The sequence below is a fragment of the Meleagris gallopavo genome, chromosome 1 (assembly GCF_905368555.1).
Source record: "Meleagris gallopavo chromosome 1, MGAL_WU_HG_1.1, whole genome shotgun sequence".
Taxonomy (NCBI): Eukaryota; Metazoa; Chordata; class Aves; order Galliformes; family Phasianidae; genus Meleagris; species Meleagris gallopavo.
The window spans coordinates 143059862-143083653 of record NC_139404.1 but is presented as its reverse complement, the minus strand read 5'-3'; the positions used below and the strand labels follow the sequence as shown (position 1 = coordinate 143083653).

General features: G+C 42.7%; 1 protein-coding gene and 1 long non-coding RNA gene across 3 annotated transcripts; both read right to left on the bottom strand.

Annotated features, from left to right (window-relative positions):
• Positions 1 to 1695: 1695 nt before the first annotated feature.
• On the bottom strand, positions 1696 to 2895 carry LOC100541694 (2-oxoglutarate receptor 1-like). Its single transcript, XM_031552415.2, has one exon. It carries the CDS (start codon positions 2893 to 2895, stop codon positions 1864 to 1866), a length of 1032 nt encoding a protein of 343 aa, XP_031408275.1. The 3' UTR covers positions 1696 to 1863.
• Positions 2896 to 11873: 8978 nt separating this feature from the next.
• On the bottom strand, positions 11874 to 21624 carry LOC146545668 (uncharacterized). Of its 2 annotated transcripts, none has more exons than XR_014880864.1 (3): positions 21225 to 21624; positions 13658 to 14636; positions 11874 to 12303 (listed from the first exon to the last, which is right to left on the bottom strand). It is a non-coding gene; the product is annotated as an uncharacterized LOC146545668 (long non-coding RNA). The 2 variants fall into 2 exon arrangements; XR_014880865.1 differs by having other exon boundaries at positions 13658 to 14633.
• Positions 21625 to 23792: the final 2168 nt, after the last annotated feature.

The following is a 23792-nucleotide window of genomic DNA, read 5'->3' as shown; positions in this document are numbered from 1 at the left end:
TGGGGGCTGCCCCTCTCGCAGGTCAGAAGTTTACAGCAAGCAAGACTATGTTTCTTCATCCCACAGCCACCAGAAGGAGACCCTCACTCACTACGCATGCACGAGGGGAGGGTCTGCATGCTAATGGGTTCTCGAAAATCTAGTGAATATGTATCCAAATTCCTGTAAACAATTGATTATGTATTAGTTTGGCCTATATCTGTAGCATGCTTTTTTTTCATGGTGTGCAATTTAGGCGGATCTATCCCCTTTGCACCCAGCGTATGTGCATTGCTAAACATACCTGCTTTGTAATCTTATTTGGGTGACAGAGTTTGATTCCGCACATCACTATAACCAGCAGACATGCAGTAGCTACTGGTTTCATCTAGACATTTTCTTTATACTTAAAAGAATCATCTCAGAGTAAAAATTTTTTCAGGAATCAAGCATTACAAAACATGCTTCTTTTTCTCCATGTACAGGCTTGCTAATGTGTTGCAGTAGAAAATCAGATTAATATGGGATTCTACATAACCAGTAAACCCTGATAAAGTGCCTGGTACTCACCTGCACTCATCCCATATAGGTTTAGCATCTGATCATTTGTTCCAGTACTTTTCTGAGATGGATATTATCAAAACTGTTTTTTTAATTCCTTGTTCCTCCCTTGTTTCAATACATGTACCTTCTTGCACGTATTTCCCTTTACTCATCACATTCTATTCCTTTGGTACTTCTCTCTCATCTTTCCCTGGGCCAGCACTGAGATTTTGTGATCCGGTTCTTCAGTGTCTTATGGTGAAGTTCATTAGGCCAATCAAATGTCATAGAATCATAGAATCATAGAATCACAGAATCATAGAATCACAGAATCATAGAATCATAGAATGGCCTGAGTTGAAAAGGACCACAATGATCATCTAGTTTCCACTCCCCTGCTATGTGCAGGGACACAAACCACCAGACCAGACTGCCCAGAGCCACATCCAGCCTGGCCTTGAATGCCTCCAGGGATGGGGCATCCACAACCTCCTTGGGCAACCTGTTACAGTGCGTCACACCCTGCCTCAGTTTAAAACCATTCCCCCCTGTCCTATCACTGTTAACCCATGTAAACAGCCATTCCCCCTCCTGTTCATACGCTCCCTTAAAATACTGAAAGGCCACAATGAGGTCTCCCCAGAGCCTTCTCCTCTTCAAGCTAAACAATCCCAGTTCCCTCAACCTTTCCTCACAGGAGAGGTGCTCCATCCCTCTGATCATCTTAGTGGCCCTCCTCTGGACCTGTTCCAAGAGCTCCACATCTTTCTTGTGCTGGGGGCCCCAGGCCTGGACACAGTACTCCAGATGGGGCCTCACAGGAGCTGATTAGAGGAGAATTTGAGAACACCTGATTTATCTAAGTGCTTTCTAAGTATGTAATTTATGTAATTCAGAGGTTTCAGCAACCATGACAATCCTCTGCGTCTCAGTCCAGCTGTAACAAAACACTACACCAGTGGCAGCACTGAACTCGATGGAAGTTGTTCTCTTGTCCAAACCCAGCTCCCTGTGTTTCTGTATCCAGCCTCCAAGACTGAAGGAAGAGAATCCAACATTTCCCAAATATCTTTGGAAACAGTCCAATTGGGTAAGTTAAAATTCTGCCTTTAAGGAGGTTTACATTTTTTTCTCTTTGTTCCTTTATTTTATTTTATTTTATTTTTTAGTTGCTAACAGAGGTATGTATGTATAAGCTTGCTCCTGAGACAACTTCTTGGACAAGCATTGTACTACAGAGAGTGAGAATCCAGCAGCAGTTCTCACTGTCATATCCATACGCCCGCCTATGTGGCAAGAAAGCAATCCCAGGTTTGCTGGAATTTTCTTCAATGAATTCTTCTATACTCTTAAGGTGATTTCTGACTTGTTCACATAATTACTGCTCCCACGTGGCTGGATGCATTTGCTCCTCTTGCACCATGAGAGTGAGAGGATGGCCTGCTGGAAGTTATCTCCCATCACGACATACAGCAGAAGGTTACCCCAGGTGTTGAGTGCAGCCAGAGGTCGAGAGATGATATAGATGGCATGAATCTGCTTCTCAACATGACAGCTGACGGGGCACAACTGCAGTTCAACCCGAGCTACCCGAAAAAGATGGAAGGGGAGGAAGGACATATAGAAGACCACCAAGAGGATGATGGCAAGTCTGCGAGCCTTCTGTTTGTGGCTAGCCCGTGTCTGGGGCCCAGTGGCCAAGGCAGAAATAATAAGTGCATAGCACAGAGTCACTGTCACGAGGGGCAAGAAGAAGGCCAGGCTGGTGAGCAGCCAGTTATACCACCTGATTGCACCCAGGTTTTCAGAGCTGGTGAAGTCAAGGCATAAGGATCTGTTTTGCTCCTCTCTTGAGGAAATCAAGAAATTGATGGGAGTGACAGCCGCCAGGGAGATCACCCAAATGACTGCACAGGCCACTGCTGTCCACCGCTTCCTTCGGACATGGAAAAATTTCATAGGGTGGACAATCACCATGTAGCGGAAGGCACTGAAGCAAGTGAGGAAGAGGATGCTGCTGTACAAGTTGAAGTGGAAGCCAAAGCGAATGAACTTGCACAAGAATCCCCCAAAGATCCAGTGCTCCCCATTGGCATAGTAGTGTATCAGGAAGGGAAGACTGGTGAGGTAGAGCAGGTCTGTGAGTGCCAGGTTCAGCATGATGATGGTGCTGCTCTTCCAAGGCCTCATCTTGAAGCTGTAAACACAGATTGCAATAACATTTCCTGGGAAGCCCACCAGAAAAATGAGACTGTACATAACAGGGAGGTACAAAGTCTTCAGACTGACTTCTGCATCGGTACAGTTGGAAAAATCACCTCCGATATCTTGCCAGGTCGTGGGGTTGGCTAAATCACCACTTGTTGTGTTCATGTTTCTTCCTTAATGCTTAAGGAAGAGAGAAATACTTAGTGATCTCTGACAGAAAAGACCCTGTACTAGCCTGTTAAAGACAATGAACTAGGTCTTATTTCAAGTTCCCACCACTGCCTCTGTTATAATGCCTTTATCAAATAAGAAAAGGCCTTGCTGTTTCGGTGAGAATTAATCCTTATCTATAGGTCTTTTGTTCATATTTATACAGATACAGTAAAATTTATATTCCCACATATGTATTTTCAGGGAAGGGTCTCCTCAAGCAGAATGTAAGGGACTCCAAGCACCACAGTGGGTGATGTGTGTCCCTTGGTACATAGAGGTCACCTTCTGCTCTCATCAGAGCTCAAGTGCAGCAGAAAGACAGACTGGTTGTGTTGTGCCACTGACCACAGGCACAGAGAGGAATGTTCAGAATGTTGCTGCTGCATAAAAGCTATTCACATCATTGCTAATTAACTGGAAAAGAAAGCAGATATTGAAATGTTTGCATATTCTTTTTAACACTGGAGTTTGGTAGCATTTTTATTCCTGCTTCTTGAAAAAAAACAATACACGAATATTTAATTTTATTAGTTCATTAACAAGATTAATGTTGCAAAGAAACAGGCTATTTCTAGATTTTCCATTAGCTGCTATGTAAATGTCTATTCCTTAACAAAAATTAAACGGTGATTTTCTTATAGACAGTAGCCTTCAAATCTCTCTGAAACACTTGAATAAATGCAGCCAACTTTGCAAAGCAGCCATTCTCAAGCTATTTTCTAGGACTTAATCAAGAATCAGTGGACTTAAAGATAGTCATAGAATCATAGAATTGCTCAGATTGGAAAAGAACTTCAAGATCATCAAGTCCAACCTCAACCTAACCCCAACCTAACCCTCAACCATACTACCCTAACTCTAACAACCCTCCGCTAAATCATGTCTCTGAGCAAAGTATATAGAATCTGCAGTATATAGAATCTCCAGTAGGAAATATGGGGCCACTGAAGCTCATAGGAAATAATTGCCAAGGTCATGTGCAGTAAGAGCTCTTGTGTGGATTCCAGTTTTCTTTTAGAGCTGTTTTGATGGGAAAAATATCGAGTAAATCTCAAATGTAATTATTTCCTGAGGTAGGCAACCTCTTACAGGGTGGTGTCCATCCTCAAATTATTGTGGTCTGCATCTGTTAAAGAGAATCCTGTCAAATCATCACTTCCATTTCTTGTTCCACCTCGAAAATTCTTGATGTGGCTACCACCTTCAGTCACTTTTGTGATCTCACAGAGACACGTTCCAGGATTTTAATTTAAATTTGTGTGGAACATACGGTCGAAATATATTTGAAACACTTACTGTATGGATAAATCAGTGGCTTGAATTCAGGTGTACAGCAATATACACAGTAGTGCTTTCCAGGCTAACATCTCATCCTCTGTGAGAAGGACAGGACCACCTGAGAAAAGCCAGTGCTGTCTGTGAACCTCTATTTCATGCCATATAGAGAGATGCACATGGATGAGGGCAAAGAGAAAATGATGTGGAAAGATGGCTGGTCAGAAGAAATGCAGTGACGCTGCCATACTCAGACCAACCTGAAGGCACCCATATGGCTAACGTTTAACCACCCAAACAGCAAAGGCTCTGTTCCACAGCAGCATGCTGTCCGTACTGGGAGAACAGTCCTGCTTACAGCATGCTGCTTACAGTGTGCACCTGTTAACTGAGCTGAGGGGCATGGCTGGGTGCTGTTTCCAGCACTTTCTTCAAGGTTTTTTTAGGACTATCATTTTGTCAACAGCATTTTTTCCTGCCTACCATTGTGTTGCTGCAGCAAATCCATAAAGACCATACAGCAAACCCATAGGGGCTGTAGGGCAAATACTTATAAGCATCAGAAAATGTGGTGGCAGCAGCAGCACTCAGATGCTTCATCCATGAGGACCGCCACCTTCTCCCAGTGGTTCCTTACATTATGGGTGAGGTATCTGACAGGGTTTGGGTCCCAGGCCAGTTAGGGACATCTGGTATGGGGACAAGCACTGCAAGAAGAGCACTGAGACTAGAGGTCTCCCTTCTGACCTGCCAGAAGATTACACCCAGTGTAACAGGCTGCCAGTGACCAGAGAGAGCAGGCAGCAAGTCTTTGCTGTTGGCCTTATTATTTCACAGTCAGAATTACAAATAAAATGTAGACAAAACTTAAATCTAATTAAGCAACAGTTTGTGCTGTGGCAGATTTTATCACACTAAGTAATTGGCTGTAATGGGACTTCTGCCGCCTGAGCTGAGGGCAAGTGATATATGCTGTAGACACATAATGAACTTTAAATAAATTATCCAAGAGCAGAACTCAAAATAAAAGGGAGCTAGATTATTGAAACAGAAACCCTCTCTTAGTCTTAGCAGTGGAGCCACTGCTCCATTACACGCTGTTCTTTACTGTAACCAATTGATCGGAGTCACTTCAAAAAATGTTGTGATTGCATGACTTTAATTGCAGTCACGTATAAAGGAAACGTATTTGCTCCTGCATTGTGATAATTTAATTAGAGCCTGCTGGAAATAAAAGCCAAATGTCTGCAGCCATGGAAAAGTAACCTAATACCCGTAATTGGACTATATTTCACACAGATGTGTTGCTGAATAAATTAAACACGATTTGGCTCACAGTGTCTGACTCTTCCACTGGCTCCATTCTAAGAACCACAAATGATGTATTTAAGGATGAAGATAAGAGTTCAACTTTCCCTAGTCTGTAAAATTCTATGAGATATCTCCATGCAGAAGGAGTATGTTGATTTAACCTCAGCAGAAAAGAGAAATTTGTTGTTAATTTCTTCCATGCCTTCATCCCCTTTAACTCTTTGCTCATTTCTCCCCACTTTGCCCTCTTTCTGCTTTCACAATGTTTAAGCAAGATAGACGTGTTACCTGTAAGTCCTCTGCACAATCTCCTTTCCTCCTCATATCTGGACCCTTAAATATCCTGCTCCTGGTGCAGTGGGGTGATCTGGGAGGCTGCAGAAAATCCCCCAGCTGATGGCAGGCCATGGGAAGGCTCTGTCTCTGCAGCTCTATGCCAGGTGAAGGCAGCGCGGGCAGCCCCGGCCCCTCACACTTGCATGCAGACTGGCTGCCATATCCCTGTGCCAGCTGTCCCCTACCTGGCCTCTGCCTCTTGCATATGATGCAGGGACTGGCCCAGAGTCCATCACAGCATGGGTCAGGACTGCCTGTAACCTGTCTGGTTCAGCTGAGGCAGTATTTTTTGGCTGCTTCCAGCCTGCTGGAGAAGCAACCTGGTCAGAGAGAAGCAGCACTACAGCAGAGTCTAAGTGAAGGAGCACCAGCTCATCTGGTTCCAGCACATGGGAAGTGGGAGATTTGGGGTGTTGTGGAGGAGCAGGCTGTGAGCTGGGGGGAGCTGCTCTGCAGAGGGCTGGGTGAATGCTGGGGCAGGACCAGGCCCTGGCCTTTCCAGAAAGGTGCCTTTGTTGCCCACACTGTGAGCAGTGGGACCACTGCCTCTCCTGTGAGGAGGAACTTGGAAGGAAGTCAAAGAATCATAGAATCATTAGGGTTTGAAAATACCTCTTAGATCATCCAGTCCAATCATCAACCCATCACCACTATGCCCACCAACCTTGTCCCTCAGTGCCACATCTACCTCTCACTTCTCTATCCCTCTCTCATATCTATGTCTCTCTCTTCTGAGAGGGAGGAAGGACACAGGCAACTTTTCGGGTGCTGTGGGACAAGTGTTTTACTTACCTTGCACATTGACCTGCAAGGAGGATGGGCTCGCCCAGAAGTTCTGAGGTAATTATGTGGAAGGAGGCAGTTAAACATTTTATGGGATGACTTTGCTTTCTGGTGTGGTGCTATCTGAGACTATGACACTGCTGAGATTTCCTGCAGAAACACATATTTACACATATTGATTGATCTCTCCCCCCATCCTTTCCAATAGTTTTGTTTCTTGGGATAGCTATACTCCATTGTGGACAATCATCTTGTTTAAAAGCAGCAATCATTGCTCTACTTTCAAGTTTCTCTTCTTTTTTTGTTTTTTCTTTTTTTGTTTTTTCCTCCATGAAGAAAACAAATACACTTTTTCAAAAGCATAAGTACCAGATTTATTTTGAATCAAATATTTGCAGACGGTGGGAAAGTTACTATCTTTAGAGGGAAATGTTTGGTTGTGGCTGAAAGGAACTTGAATGTTTTCCAACACTGAGCTTAATTTCAGATCTGGCATCATTGGTCATTTGAAGCTATTATTTACTTTCTCATCATGATAAGAAATGTGAACTTGGAAACACAGGCAATTATGTACTGGATGGTGTAACGATGAATCGAGCCTTAAATTAATTTGCAAATAGTGCAACTTAAATTAATGCATAACTGTTCTGTTTCCTTACCTTTATACAAGGACTGCTCTGAAAGTAATGCCTCCTATTTTATTATGTTGGCCCATAGCACCAGAGGTGGATGTTGGTGGTAGGGCAGCAGAGGTTGAACCTTCCACCAATATTCCATTCCATGTTGTTGCTGTGTGACAGATGGCAGCAGAGGGGCAGTTTGACAGAATGGTGTCTGACATGAAAGTGTGTATGAAGAAAAGGGGTGTCACTGAACTCCTCCACACAGAAAAAAAATGGCACCCATTGACATTCATTCACGCTTGCTGAATGGTTATGGAGACCAAATAGTAGGTGTGAGTACATGAGGCAGTGGGTGATGCGTTTCAGCAATGACAGTGTGGTTGTCAGCATGTCCCTGAGAAACAATTGCTATGAACCACTGTTGTTTTCTTGTTATCGAAAAGAGCTGAAACCACTTTTTACCATGTGATTATCTTCTACAGAGTAGTACTTTCATTACTATACCTCATGGAAGCTATTTTCCAAAGGGCATTTTAGTTCAAATTTGTGTGGAATAAATTTGTTAGTTTATTCGAGAGCAAATTTAAACAGGAATGGTGGTAACCATGCTTGGATTCATGGGAAGAGACTCCTGGCATCAGTACAGTGAAAGCTGTGCCAATCTAGGCTGACAGCAAAGCACAAGTACTTCTTGGTGGGAGTGGGTAGCTACTGAAACAAATCCCCTTAGTAAAGGAGTAGATTCTTCAACTATTGAAATTTTTAAATCAACTCTGGAAAGTCATTTGCATGAACATTGGTACAGTTGCAGAGCAGTGTGAGATGATGCCATCATGTAGCTTCATAGGAGAAATTCAAAAGTTTCAAAGGCTAGAAGAAATTCTAGAAAATTTAACTTGATTCTTGTATACTCATCACTATAAGGTTTTTCTCAGAATTCCCAGTAACTATTGTTTGGCAGTGTGTATTCTCTTGATTTTTTTGTTGTTGATTTTAATACGGGATGATCTTGGTTTGAAGAGAAAGACAGAATCCTCTAATTCCTTTGATAGTTTGTTCTGAAGGTGAATTGTGCCCACAGCTGAAGTCTTAGATTTCAGATTACTTAGATTTTTATATAACTCTCTCTGGCTTCTGCTTCCAGACTTCTACCTTCTTCATGCCAGTCTATGCTATAAGAAGAAGCCTGTTTAGCAGTGTTTTTTGTTGAAATAAATAAACATTATAACCCAATCACCCTTCATATTTCTTTCTTATTGGGAGGTGGTTGAGTCACCATCCCTGAATGTATTTAAAAACCATTTGGATGTGGTGTTCAGGGACATGATGTATTAGAGGGTTGTTAGTTAGGGTAGTGTGGTTAGGTTGTGGTTGGACTCGATGATCTTGAAACTCTTTTCCAACCTGAGCAATTCTATGAATCTATGATTCTATTAGGTTGGTAGCTTTAGGGCATCCCACTGTATGCCTGAGCTTCTACAACCTATTCTCTCTTTCCTCCCATCATCCTTGTTAGGTAGATCATGAGGTCCTCCAGACTCCACCCCACATTTCTGCATCTTGGACAGTGTGGTCAGAGCCAATGGCATCAGATTCATAGAAATACCATGCATCCACAGTGTGCACACAAGTCAGCTCTGCTCATCTACCCCATGTAGATGCCATCTTCTGCACACCTGACCCTCCTGAACCCTAGTATTCTCCTGCAATGGTTGTAATCCTACCTGCTTTGGGGCTCTCTGTCTCTTCACCCACTGATCTCATTGATTTTTCTTCTCTGTGACTGATGTGTCAGTTGATTACTGTGGGCATCCTCCCATAGGGATGGAGGAAAGGAGAGATGATCACTGTATCCGTCTTCTTGATAATCCTCATTTTTTCCCTTAGGAGTAACTTTCCTTCTACTCCAATTTGACATGGTGTCCCCAAATTGCAGCTGTCCTGTAGGAACTCTGCAGCAAGGCAGTTTTTCTGCTAAAGCATCTACACCACTCATTCTTCTGGCCATTCACTCCCCTTTCCTGTGCTGAGTACTTCCTTCCTGCGCCCAGTGGAAAGCCCAGACTGCCAAAATGTTATGCTAATGCCCCTGTTATTCTCATGGTACATGTTTGTCCCCAAGAAAGGAGCAGTGTGCCTACAGGACCTATAAGTACAGACAGAGGCACATGAGATGATGCACAGGAGGGGTATCTTGAGCATAGCAGTCAGACACATATAGTCCAAAGATGTACACCAGTTTCCAAATAACTTCCACATACTGTTGCTGTTTTCCGGGGTGAAGCAATAAATAAATAAATAGATAGATAGATAGATAGATAGGTAGATAGATAGATAGATAGATAGATAGATAGATAGATAGATAAATAGAATGCCAGAAGTGCCTGTGGAAGCTTGAACAGCAGGATGAGTAATTGGTACATTAGTCTTTTGTATGTTTTATTTGTAGCACTTTTTCTTTATTTAAGTTCAGTGAGATTGCAGCACTATGATAAGTTAGGCAACTGCTGCAGAATATATATTTCAAGGATGGGTTATCTCATATATCACACTTAAGGGCTGGCTGACTGTGTCTGAGCTAGGAGTTCATGCTTCTTACTTTAGTTCTCTGCTTTCATATCAGTGTTCATGACTTTGATGTTTTTTCAAGCTGTCTCTGGTACGGCATTGAGGAAATCTCTCTCCTCCGTTATTGTGCTACACCCTGCTGAAGGTTCCTCTTATCTTTCAGGGTGTGCTTTGTCAAGGGTGAGTGTTGCTGACAGATCGTTCTGCAGCTCATTGCAAGTTATTTCCTCATTCCCTTTCCCTGTATGGTTTTACAGGTTGAGCTATTTACGTGTCCTGTTCTTAGCAGTTAGGGATGAACCCTGCTGCTTTTCTTTAGCTACAGTGGTCCAGTTTAGGCAAAACAAGGACAAATGTTTTCAGTAACAAAGTGCCCCACTGTACAAACTGTGTATTTGATCTAAGTCCAGAATCCCATAACTTGTAGAACCCTTGTAGACCCCTCCTCAAAACAGAGGAGGATTGGGCTGGCTGGTTGCACATCCCCAATTCCAGAGAGCTTCTGTCTTCTTGATTTGTTGATTTTTAAAATGTTAGTAGTGTTTAGTGTTGCTTTATTCATAAATGTCTTGACTTCCGTCCTGATAGAAAAAGTGATGAGGTGCTGGCACAAACTGCCCAGAGAGATGGTGGAGTCACTGTTCCTGGAGGTATTCAAGAACTGCGTGAATGTGGCACTGGATAGGGACACGGATAGTGGGCATGGTGGGGACTTGTGAGCTGATGGTTGGACTAAATGATCTTAACAATCTTTTCCAACCTTAATGATTTTGGTACTAACGACTCCAGGTTTCATTTTTGTAAACCAATCCGAAGTGTGGGTGATTTACTGCTACTTATTATAATAATGCTGACTCTCACTCATTGCAGTTGATAGCGTCAGAGCAGAAATGATCAGAACCCACCTGCATCCTTGTCCTTACAAACCAGGGTCGGTGTGCACCAGCTCTGCTCTTTGTAACCAACAGCAGATGTCACTCTTGCCTAACGTATAGAGAGCTGTTTCTCCAATGGAAGAAAGAATCCTTGGTGAAAGTGTTTAAAAGGAGGGAAAAAAGAAAGAATTTTGAGTACTGGTCATAATTTCTACTGAGTGAAAATTTTATTTTCAAGTAGGAAATTGTCTACTTTGAAAAACCTGTGGTTTTCTGTTGTACTCAGGACTTGTTCTGAATTTCTAAAGAAAGGTATGTCTCAGGACCTTTTTTTATTCACTTCATTTGTTATTGCTACTATTACTATTACTATTATTATTACCCTGAGCACAATCTTTGACATGTATGCTGGGGGACTGCTGAGTTGCACAGAACCACCCATCTTCTCAACATTTTGCCATTTTGAAACATAAACCTGTGAGGATATAAAAATAAATTTGGACATCCATGCTACACATGAAGAGCAAAACAGTACTGCTCCACTATCTGTGATGGTGGAAAGACTCCAGCCTGGGCTGTGAGGCCAAGTTCTGCTCTCCTCTTGCACAGCAGCTCTAAGGACTCACCTAGCAGCTGTGCAACTCTTTGCAGTAATCCCTCAAGCACCAAGGTCTGTAGTTTGTAAAAGAGAGAGCTTTGTACTACAATTGTGTATGTTGCCAAAACTGACTTGTTTTTGAATAACTTGTTCAGAGTCCTCTTGAATGTCTTGGGAGGCTGGACTGGCTCCCAGACAGGAGTAAAATGACTGTAAAGTGGCAACCTCTTGAGCACATGTGCTATTTCATTTTCTCTTTTTCTTACTAATTAAGAACCACATTCCACAACAGAAATATCAGATGCTCTCAGAGAGGCGACAACTGTTAGTGTACCTCACTTTATAGAGATATGTGGAATTTGTAGTCATTGTTGGAGTTTGGGCTGGTGGTTTCTTACAGAAGTTGTGCTTCCTTAAATAGTGACCATTTTAAAGACTTTGAACACAGAAGATCAGGAGTTTTCCTATCAAAAACAAAACAAAACAAAACAAAACAAAACATCCACCGTTCTGGCATACCAACTATATAAATTCTTCCAGTTGTGCCTGGATCCCTAGAAACTCAATTTCACCATACAGGACCAGAAGGTGTTTACAGAAAGAAATACCAGTTTTCTTTGTTGTTAATGTCTTCTGAGGATATGCAGTTTCAAGAAGGAGACAGAATGGGGGAACTGTACAACAGGGACATTACTTGAGGGAGAGATGCTTAGGCAAGACATTTCACACTGCACGCCTGGTACATACTCCCTTCTTTCCTAATCCCACCCTGTACTCACTTTGAGATCTTTGTTGATCTCAGTCAAGCATTAAATGTTTGTTTTTAAAAGAATCTTTGAAAACATAAGATTAATCAAATTAGTGGCATTATTAATAATCCTAGTGAAGACAATGACAAGGATGTATGAAGTTTGGCAGTTCTTTAATTTCTCCAGAGGAAGTCAGTGCACAGCTTCCTTCATAACAGCAAGTCACATCCACCCCAGAGATTCTGCAAGAAGAGAGTGGTACATCAGAAGAAAATAGATTGTTGGCAAATGCATGAGTCTAATTAAACCAAAGGGTCCACGTAACGCCAAGGGAAACCTCATAGATCCATCCACTTACACTATTTGGAAATTTTATTTTTCTGACAAGTATCATTTGGAAACAAGCTGTTACAGTGAGCCTGCAGAGCACTGGGCCTTATTTAAGAACTAGCCGAGGATGGCAGGCTAGCCCTACCTGATTACCTGGAGCATCAAGTCCTTTACTGTCCCAGTGCTGTGGTCAAAAGATCTGCCTGTCCCTTCCCAGCAGGGAGATTGCTGGTGGCACAGCATGGTCAGGCACAAAATCAGGCTGGTTCATGTTGTAATGCTGCCCTTTTTTTAACAGTGTCAGGCACTTTATGCCAATGGCCATGGGTGTCCCCCAGCAACCTCCATACAGCTGTATGGTCTATATCTTTTCTTTCATTCATTCATTCATTCTTTCTTTCTTTAAAAGGCCAGGTTGGATGGAATTCTGGGCAGCTTGATCTAGTGGTTGGCAACCCTTCCCATGGCAAGGGGTGGGACCTAGATGATCTATAATGGTCCCCTCCAACCTAAGTTATTCTGTCATTCTGTCATCCTGTGACCTGAGCGTAGTGTGAAGGAATGACCCTGCCCTGCAGGGACATGGGGGCAGCAGAAGAGAACAAGCTCACCAAGCACTCCCCACAGACCCCAGTCTGTCTGTCCAATGGGATTCCCTTAGTTCTGGTGGTTATTTCCTCAAGGCAGTATGTGGGGAGATGCAATGTCCCTGCCTACCGCTCAAGTGGGTTTTTCCACAGCTTGAAAGAATCTGGACCTGTGTATGGATCCTGCACGCAGACCCCACAGTCCCTCTCCAGTCCCTAAAGATCCCTTATGATGAGGTATATTGCAACACATCTTGAAAGCTTTTCTGCTTTGTTCTCCATTGCAAATTATTGTGTTGGCAATGCATATCCAGCTTATCCCATGGAAGCCATTATGGAGCATCACAAGGACTGGGGATGTTTTTCCTTGGAGATGCATGTGGTTCCCTGGTCATGGCTCACCCAGGCCTCGGTTCAGCTGACAGACCCTGGACCTACGTGTGGTTCTCACAGTACTATGTGATCCCCTGCCAGGCTCTGCAGTCCCCTTAAAGAGAAGCCTGCCACAATGTGGAAAGGAAAACTTTCTTCTGTTTGTTTACAGACCTGCCTGCACACAACACATCTGGGCTACACTGTTTTTGTCAGCCTCAAGGCTAGCCCAGGGATGGATGGTCTGTCTTTGTTCATTTCACAGTGTCAGCACTTACTTTCAGCTTTGTCTTCCCGTGGTACTTACCTTACTATGTTCTTTGCTGTTGCTGGGATGTGGAGAAGAACAGAGTAGGAATCGGGAGAGCACAGAGTTGTGCCCTGAGATTCTTTGCCCTGCAAAGCTGTGTCTGCCAGAAGCCCCAGACATGTGCCTCATCCAGTGCTGATCGCAAAGGCAGAAGTACTTGGGGCAGAGTGTAGAGCTTTCTGGGGGTCCTTTACCCCAGCAAACTGATGCATGGTTCGTTTTATGGCAACTGGTGCTTCTTTTGGCACTTGGCACCCGTTTGTCCCATACTTGTAGTGGAAGAGGGAGAATAGTGTCCGTCAGTAAGATTGTTTGCTGCCATTCAAAGCTGAAGAACTTAACTGCAGTGTTGTGATCTTCTGCCTTTGGCAGATGTGGCCACAGGCGCTGGCTCTGCAGCTTTGCAGTGGCGTTCTGATTTTGAGCCTTGGAGGAATCACATGGGTACGTAGTGTGTCTAGACTTCATTTGAGAGCTGCCAGGCTGCATTCAGAAGGTCGACTTGATCCCTCTGCAGCTGTTGCTTATGAAGCAGTGTATCACCACATGTAATGCAAACGTTCCTCCTCTGTTTTTACTTACAGCTGTTGCACTGAAGATGGCTTCTCTGCCTTCTTAGGCAGATCCTGCTTTTGAGACACAGGAGCATCCCAACTGACATGTTGTCAGTGTCTGCTTAGCAGAAGGAAGAAACATTTCTTTCTTGAGAGGAAGCTACTGTCAAGCTCCGTGTTCACTGCCATTCGAAGCTGATGAGGTGCATTCAAATACACAATGGGAACTGTTCTGCCTGAGTGGCAGAGCTGGCCATAGATGATGGCTGTCAACTTCCCAGCAGGATCCTGCTTTGGGCCCTTGGAAGTAAGGCAAGGGCAGTGGACTCCCATTCATTCTCTGAGACACAACTAGAGGTAGCAGCTGTTCAGCCTCTCCCTTGCTCAGTAGGACTGTAAGAGGTCATCCTCATCCTCTGCTGCTAAGACAGGAGAATGAGGGACAGGAATTGAGTGAATAACATAATTACTTGCATTCATCCAAGACACTGTGATTCCATCAGTAGTGCAAAACTAACTCATGAATGCATTGGACTGTCTCATTTTCTCCAGGTGGTGATATTTCTGTGGCTTTTGTTTCTTAAGTCATACAAATTTGGACTCTTTTCTAAAATCCCTTCTTTCTGTTGCAGGGAAGCAGTGCTAGGTGAAGCTGGCTGTGGAAGGAGAAGCGAAAACCGTAGAACTCCCTCCACTAGAAAAAGCTGAGAAATTAATGAGAATTACCATAGGAACTGATATCAGCACTGCTGGCAGCTGTGCAGCATTGAAGAGTGCACACAGGATTCAGATATGTTGGCAGAAGCAAGAACCAACAATGCTGCCACTCAGCAATTTGTTGAAGATACTGTCACCACCAGTAAACCCCAACTGCACAGAGGAGTGCCGCAGATGATGTGTTTTCCAGTTCTGTTGCCCAAATAAACATGCCAAAACCAAAGAGAATGTTGGTCATCGCATTCCTTGCTCGGCCTTTTTAATAACTGTAGATGTAGCAAGACTTAATTTTCTGCACTGATTTTTTGATCTTTTCTGGATTTTTTTATGGCAGAGCTCTCTTTATTGATGAGCATACGCCATTGAAGAAGATCTGTAATTTTATGGCATTTCTCATTCATTAAAATTGAAAGGTGTCCTAGTTGGTCTCTGATGGAACCTGATTTATGGGCCACCTTAAGATGAAGCCCCACAGCCTGGAGTGCCCCTAAGATAGCTTGTACTCCTTTGAAGCATAAGCATGTAAGGCACAGATTAAGCAAAGTAGGCTGCTGGATTTGGGGATGGTTTAGGCAGCCCAGTAGGGCTGTTCCTACAGCACAGGGATTGCCAGGCATGCTTCTCCATCTTCCTGGTGTGTTGAGTGAGCCTCTGCACAAAGAGACCAGATTGTGAGGGAACTCTGGAGATCATCTAGTCCACCTTCCTGCTAAAGCAGGTTCTGTACAGCAGGTGGCAGAGGAAAGCGTCCAGGTGGGTTTTGAGTATCTCCAGAGAAGACTCCACAGCCTCTCTGGCAGCCTGTTCCAGTCATTTGTCCTTTGTACTGCTCTTCCACTGACCTCCATTCCCTTTCCTGGCTTTGGGCATCTATTGCTGGTGCTGACATCAGGAGTATGGGATTACTGTATTTCTCTCCACCCAAAATGCTCAAGTCTAAATCACATGCTGCCAGGAGCTCTGAACATGTGCAGGAAGCAGAATAGTGCTGTCATCTTTTACTTTCCATTCTGCACATTCTACCAGAGTAAAGGAATCCTTGGAGACGAAGGCTGCCCAAGACAAATGCAATGTAAAAGACATTTTGACGATTACAGAAAGTGCTCGGCACAGCATCAAGACATTCTCTCCAAATCAACCCCCCCGGCAGATTGTTGTTTGTATTCTATTGTTAATTTATTTTAGAAACTTTCCAAAAAAATCATTTCCTTTGACAAAGAAATAAGTAAGATAAACTTATATCTAGCAAATATTCTACAGGTCACCTATAGCCTCTTTGGGCAGCATACAGGCACTGTGGTGGTGTGTGTGGTGCTATATAATCAATTAAAGGACTGTATTCTCAGGAATATAATAAATAAGAACTAGGTTGTATTGTATAGGAAAATGCTAAATTAAATGTTTGATCACTAGGATAAGCAAAAGAAAGCAAATGTTGTAATACAGTGCCAAAATCCCAGCAAAACTGACTCGGTCTTGCTAGCTTTTACCCAATGGCTCAGTAAAGGAAAAGTTTCTGTTCCTAAGGAAAAGGAGTACTTTGATTTCCTCAGCTATCTGAATGATATTTGAAGCCACACCAGTTAGGACAGATTCTCATCTGCAGAACATGGCATTTTCTAAGGTTGGCTGCTTATCAGCCTCTCCCATGGCACAGTTCCATGTTGTTAAAATATCTTTGGGAAACCAAGTAAGAATGATTGCAGTTGCTTACCTGCGAGGCCTGGCTGCTCACCTGGAAACAGGGATAACTAAATTTCTTCCTTGCTCCACTGAATGCCCAATAACTCAAGGTCAAGTGCCATCAGCAGAAGGTTTAAGAGCTTTTCCCATGCTCTGTTTTGTAACATGGATGGCAGATTATGCTCCAGAGGCATAGAATATTCAGTTTAAAACCCAGAAGCTAAAAGTAGCTTCCCCACTTCTTGAGGAAGAGTTGTAGCCAGCTGGCCACCAGGTCAGGGGTTGGCTGATCCTATCCACACGTTTTTTACCTCATCTCCTCATTCTACCCCCAGTCTTGGCTCCAGACAGGACAGAATAAAATTGGCATTGGTTTGGGGGGAAAAAAATACCAGTATTTTTGCATTGCTAACCATTTTCTCAGAAAATATTACTCAAATCTAAGAATAATAATTCCTATAGTATCAATATTCACTGCGAAAAGCTCAAAGAGAAAGCTCCCCAGGCTGCAAATGTGAACATTAAAATCATTGCTGGAAGGGTTCTTTCCTCCATTTCTTTGAAACTGTTTGTGCTCTCACTGATATGAATGTGAATGCTTACCCTTATGTTTGTAACCAGTCTGGCCTACCTGCTGTCATCTACAAAAGTCTGCTCTGCATCTTGCTGAGTGTGTGACAGTTGAAAGTAAGCAATACCGTTAGCTATGTGCCTATGCACTTCAGCCCTTTATGGTTAGTACATGGCTAGATTATACAAAGCAAAGTGTGTATTGTGTTGAAAAATATGACTTTTCAAAGGATAACTATGAAGACAGTGTGCACCAGAATGCATTTTTCTCCAAGCACTTTACCTAATCAGCAAGGTCTGTATGTATACATATATATGTCTAGATTTCTAGATTCAGGCTGGATGTCAGGAAAAGGTCCTTCACCAGAGTCTGGTCAGGCACTGCCCGAGGGCAGTGGCAGTGGCACTGAGATGCCAGAATTCACAGAGTATCTGGACAACTCTTTATCAGTCATCTGGTCTGATTTTTGGGTGGACCTGAGGACACAAAACAGCCTCAATGATCTTTAGGGTCTCTTCCAACTTAGGATGTTCTATAATTCTATGATAAGTGTACATATATATATCTACTTCTATCAGAAGAGGGTTTTTTCCCTGATTTCTCACTGTTCAAAGCTTATCTAACATTTCTGCCTAACCTTCAGACACACGTTGCCTTCCAGAAGGGACCCAAACTGGAACTTTCAATGCAAGTCAAGAAAATGTTCTAAAAGTGCAGTTAGAATTGAATTAGCTATAGCTGGAAATATCTTTGGAGTAGATGATCTTCTAATGCTGAGACTGAATATTTTTGAACAGTGCTTTAAAATCACTGAGTAAATTGCTGATGAGCTTCATATCCTTCAACAGCAATTGTCATTTCTGACATTATAATTTAATTTCTTTCTTATACTTTGTGAGTTTTAGGTATCATGTTTTAAAATAGTTGCCAGTTGCCAATAGTTGCTTACTTACACTGTAATGTTTTCAATGCTTACGAAAACGACGATCAGTTAGTTTTAAGCACTGGCCTTGTTCACTCAACTTGAGCTTACACAGGAAGTATCGAAAGTGTTTTCAGGTAAGTGACTATGATGGAAAACTGTCCCAGTGCAGATGTTTGGCTTCTCTTAGAAAGAAATACTAAACAAAAACCTTGAAACTGCTACTATTATATAAATCATTTATCTTACTAAATTTAATAGATTTAAATTTAAGATATTTAATATCTTATCAAAATGTTCATCTAAGGTATCAAGGCAGAAATTCAAATTGTAGATTTAATGCTGCGATAAGATTTCCTGAAGTGAGATATGCACTGAAATTACGTTAAAGAGAACCATAGAATAGAAAGCTACCAAAAAAAAAAAAAAAAAAAAAAAGTGAGGAAGGAGAAGCCTGATGTTATGCCTGGCACGTGATTAGGAACTTTGTCATAGCAGAAGACAACTAACTGCCAAGGGCACTCATTTGCTTCCCCCTGCAGTCACAAGCAAAAGCCTTGGCAGCAGCTAAACACAGTGTGTGCACTGTGCAGAGCATGGGGTATTCTGACCTTCACAGGACTGGTGGCTCAGGAAGCTCAGCATCAGAAATATTTTCCAGTGTCATGCTGTTGTAGGGCATGGTATTTTTAATCGTCATCTTTCTGTATGCTAGCACTGTTGCTTTCTGTATGCTAGAAACCCCCAGGGGGTTGTCACCGCAGGGGAAGACAGAAAGGTCTCCTTTCCCAGCCTTTAAAATGTTCCTGCTCCAGAAGCCCGCTCAGCATTTTGGCATCACTTTGATTGTATATATGGTTTAAATATGAAAAGCTACATTATGATGCCATTCATTATCTCAGTTTAATAAACTTCATAGTCTTCCACCTCACAGAATCACAGGATTGCAGGGCTTGGAGGGGACCTGGAGAGATCATCCAATCCCCTCGTTAAAGTAGGTACCACAATAGGTCACACAGGTAGGTTTCCAGACAGTGTTTCTTCAAAGGACACTCCACAATCTCTCTGGGCAACCTGTTCTAGTGTTCTGTCACCCTCACAGCCAAGAAGTCTTCCGCATATTTGTGTGGAACTTCCTATGTTCCAGTTGTTGGCCATTGCTCCTTGTCCTATCACTACATAACACCAAAAAGGGTCTGGCCCGTCCAATTTCTTCCTTCACTTTAGACATTTGTAATCATTGATCAGATCCCTTCTCAATCTTATCTTCTCCAGGCTGAACAGCCCCAGGCCTCTCAACCTTTCCTCATACGAGAGGTGCTCAAAGACCCCCACCGCCTTTGTGGCCCTCCACTGGACTCTTTCTAGGAGATCACTCTCTTTTTTTAACTGAGGATTCCAGAACTGGACTCAGTACTCCAGATGTGGCCTCATCAGGGCAGAGTAGAGGGGGAGGATCATCTCCCTTGACATGCAGGCCAGGCTCTTTTTAATGCACCCTAGGATATCATTGGCCTTCTTGGCTGGAAGGGCACACTGCTGGCTCATGGCCAGTCTGTTGCCCACCAGGACACTCAGGTCCTTCTCTGCAGAGCTCCTCTCCAGCAGGTCGGCCCCTAACCTGCAGCGAGGCATACAGTTATTTCTTTCCAGGTGCAAGACTCTTCATTTGTTCTTGTTAAACCTCATCAGGTTTATCTCTGCCCAGTTCTCCAGTCTATCCAGATCCCATTGAATGGCAGCACAGCTTTCTATGTCAGCCAGCTTTGTGTCATCAGCAAAAGCTGCAAGTGGGCTCTATCTCATCAGCCAGGTCATTCATGAAGATGTTGAACAAGGCCAGATCCAGCACCAGCTGCTGGGGAGCACCACTAGTTACAGGCTTCCAACTAGATCCTATGCCACCGATCACAACTTTCCAAGCTCTGCCAGTCAGCCAGTTCTCAATCCACCTCACCATCTATCCCACACTTTCTAAGCTTCATTACAAGGATGCTGTGTGAGACTGTGTCAAAAACTTTGCTGAAGTCAATCTCTACAACATCCACCTCATCATTTATTTGCTGTTAATGCATATGCCACAATCACTGTGGTTTCTTTGGCCCAGCTTATTTGCCTATAAGCAAGAAGCAGACATAAGCTGCTTTAATGTTTGCATGACCTATAGCTGAGCTTGCTTCACCTCTATGTACTGCTTAATTGCAATCAGAAATGGCACCACTATGCATTATTTCCATGTTTTGCACATAGTGCACAACTTGTGCACAATTTAGATCACAAAAAAGCCTGCTTATATGGTTGCTCTCTATTTCTTGCTAACGGAGAAATGGAAAAAATGGAGACCAAAAAAAAAAAAAAAAAGCAAAACAAAAAACAAAAAACAAATATATCACCATAATAGCAATAAAAGAAGTATAAAAATAAAGATGACAGTTTAATGGGGATTTGTTTGAACAGTATGTTTTTCTTTTAACTGGTTGTTGTGGTGCATTACTAATGGCTTTCAACAGCCTGAAATGGAGCTGCTAAAAACATTATGAAGTTTGCAAATATCTTATGTTTTGGGCCACTGGTTAGGCATGCAAATGGTCCTACTGAGCTTTCAGAGCTGCGACAAGTGCTTTAAGCCTTGAAAAGCAAGTTGTCTTTCTCCTATTAAATGTTGTGCTTCAGCTGTCAGTCTCAATTTTTATATACAGTTAGCTTTTCTGAACAAAGAAGAATTTGTCTATTACCATGAGGAAATGCTGTCACTTGATAAGACTTAATCTTGTGGTCATTATAAATAACTTTATTGTAATCACTCCCTTCTTATTTAGACTTACTTTCTTGGCAATGCTTTTGGCTCACAGTAAAGCTGTGCAAGGGAAAATGCTAGAGAATAAGCACAAGTAACCTAATGCAAGAGTCTCCCTTCACAAAGCTCATCAGTAGACTGGGATTTTCTTTAAAACTTTACATATTTCACACTGAGTGCTTCCAGAATAATACTGTAACACTGAAATGGAAAATAATGCCACAGATAAACCCAAAGCCAGGTTCCTGGGGAAATCTAGCAATCAAGCATTTATTATATGTATTTCTATGAAGTAGATGTACAAGTCTTGGTTCTCTTACTGTTTCTCCTTGTTCTGTTGCTTCTCTTCTTCGCTACTTGGCAATCTTGGGATCTTGGCAACCTGATCACGGCATCACAATAACCCACACAGCATTTCTGTTGTGCAGTGCCGTCTCGCTCTTAAGCCATGCGGGAAATTCCTTGGTTGTCAGAGCGCAGAGCCAGCTGTTCATCTCTGTAACAGGAACAGCACAGAAATAGCTGTTCTGCTCAACGCTTCCAGCCGCATCAATCTCCATAACAGGCACTGGGATCTGTGTGTGACACCACTGCATAAAATTACTGCATGATGTGATGGCTGGCACCCAAAATAGTGTTTAAGCCCTGGCTGCCAGGATTAGTTCTTGTTAGACCATTGTGCCCTGACTGCAGGACAGTGGGGCTTCGGATGTGACAAGGAGGAGGCAGTTTGCTCCCCATTGACTGCAGCTGGAGAGATCGGTGTTGGAAGCTGATTCACTCAACTCTACTTTCCCTGCTGCAATATTTTTTTTTAACCTAAACTCTAGAGCAAAGGCATTTGTCTCTCCTGAGGGCCTGCAGGACACTCTGACTCCTGGGCACATCTCCTTCCCTGCTGCCCTCTTCCTCATGACCATAAACATAGTAATGTTCCAGCTTCGTTTCCTCCACATCTCATAACAACAGTGAACAAGGGAAACTCAGCTTCTGACAGAAGCATCAACAGCAATATTATTATAGAGGCAGCGTATTAAGATGATAAATGCTTCCACTGCAGAAAACTCACTCTGAGGACTGTGTGTCCTCTGTTGTATTGTGTTTCCTGTTCCTCCTCCCCTGTCTTCTGCTCCATGTCCTAGTGAAGCCAGAGCGCTGCCTTTGTGCTATGTTGGGCACCTGACAGAAGAAATACCAGCATCCTCAGAAAGCTCAATAAAAAACTTTGTGTTTTGCAGGCATAGGTACACTGAACTCATCATCAGCAGTTTGTAAATTGTCTGTATTTACCTGTAGTCTCATGCTAGTGTTTCCTATTCTCCACTGACAGATCTTCCTATGTAGCCTGACAAACTAATGTTTCAATTAATATAAGCTCATCTGTACACGATGTTATTGTGCAGTTGAGTCAACCTGATTCAAGTGAGAAAGGGCAAAGCTGCTAACTGAGAGTTCCATGCTGCACTGACAGTAGCCCTGCAGAAACTGAGGCAAAAGGCAGCCCCTGAAATACTCCACAAGCAGATTGACCATGTTATCCTTAGCACTGCTACTCTGCCCAGACTGTGAAAATGATTTCTGTGTTTTCTTGTATTCTTATTCATGCTGTGCCAGTATCATGTGCTGGCCCCTCTGGAACATGATGTAAATCCCTTATTCAGACTTAAGTACTGCATAAACCTTCAGATAAATATAGCATAGCCCATAAGCGTTCTAGCACAGATACCCTGAGCTGGGCATCCAGCTACTCAAAGGTGACCAACTAAAGAGAAATGCACTACGGCTGATAAGAAAAACATTGGCCACATAAAGAGGGAATGGTTGGTGGTTTTCGCTCTTCTGGACCTGTCTTGCCATGCACCCAGTAGGAGTTTGTAACTGCATTTTTTTTTTTTTAAATCTGCTAGTTCTTCACTTTCTCTGTTTCGTACCTGTAATAAATGTAAAGCTCTCTTCTGCTCTGTAAGTTTTTTGGGTTTTGGTGTTTTTATTTGGTTGGGTTTTTTTTGTTTGTTTGTTTTCTTTTTTTCTCCATATAGATTTGGTTTAAAAAATAATGTATAAATACAAATCTACCCCAAAGTGACTTTTCACTCTATAACCCCACTCTGAAGCCAGCAAGAATGCTAAAGTCATGAGTGTATTCACCTCCTTACAACTAAATACATAATCAAGATTGATCCTATAGGGACTGGAAAGTTGGTCAGTACCATCATTGGTGCACAGTGTACAGTTACCTCATCCTCAGGTAAGCATTTCCATTTGATCTTAAGACCCCGTTGACTGGACCAGTTTCAGGCTACAGTGGCAGACAGGAGAGTCACAGTGAGTCTGGAAGCCCAGCCACAGACAATGCAAGGCCAATGGAATGTACAGTGAAGGTGAGAGCTTATTTACATGATCTGCCCTTGGAGTGCTCCTGAAAAATGAAGGCAGGTACAATAATAGCTTTTTTTTTTTTTTTTTTTTCCCCTTTCTTTTTCTTTTTTATCCTTCGACAACAATAGTACAAATTCCTGTGGTTCAGCTGACGGTCAGCTAAAAAACAGCTCCACCTTGTCAGGTAAATGGAGTTGAAGACAGTTTTTTCTCTGGTGGATTTTACATCAAGTAGATTAGAAAAACCTCTGAAGTTTGTGCTCCACACTTCACACTGTAAAAACTAAGCCACGGTAAATAACCTGCAATAAATCTGTGAGAGCTGATAAGGATGCAAAGGAGCAGGATTTCAAAACAGATAAACTGAAAAAATGCAGAACCACATATGTGCACAAGACAAGCCGATACTTGTTAAATTTGTCTGGAGGACCCCAGCTGTGTATTAAACCTCCATTGTGCAAATATAGCAAATAGATATTCTTCATCCTACTGAATTAAAATATTCATAA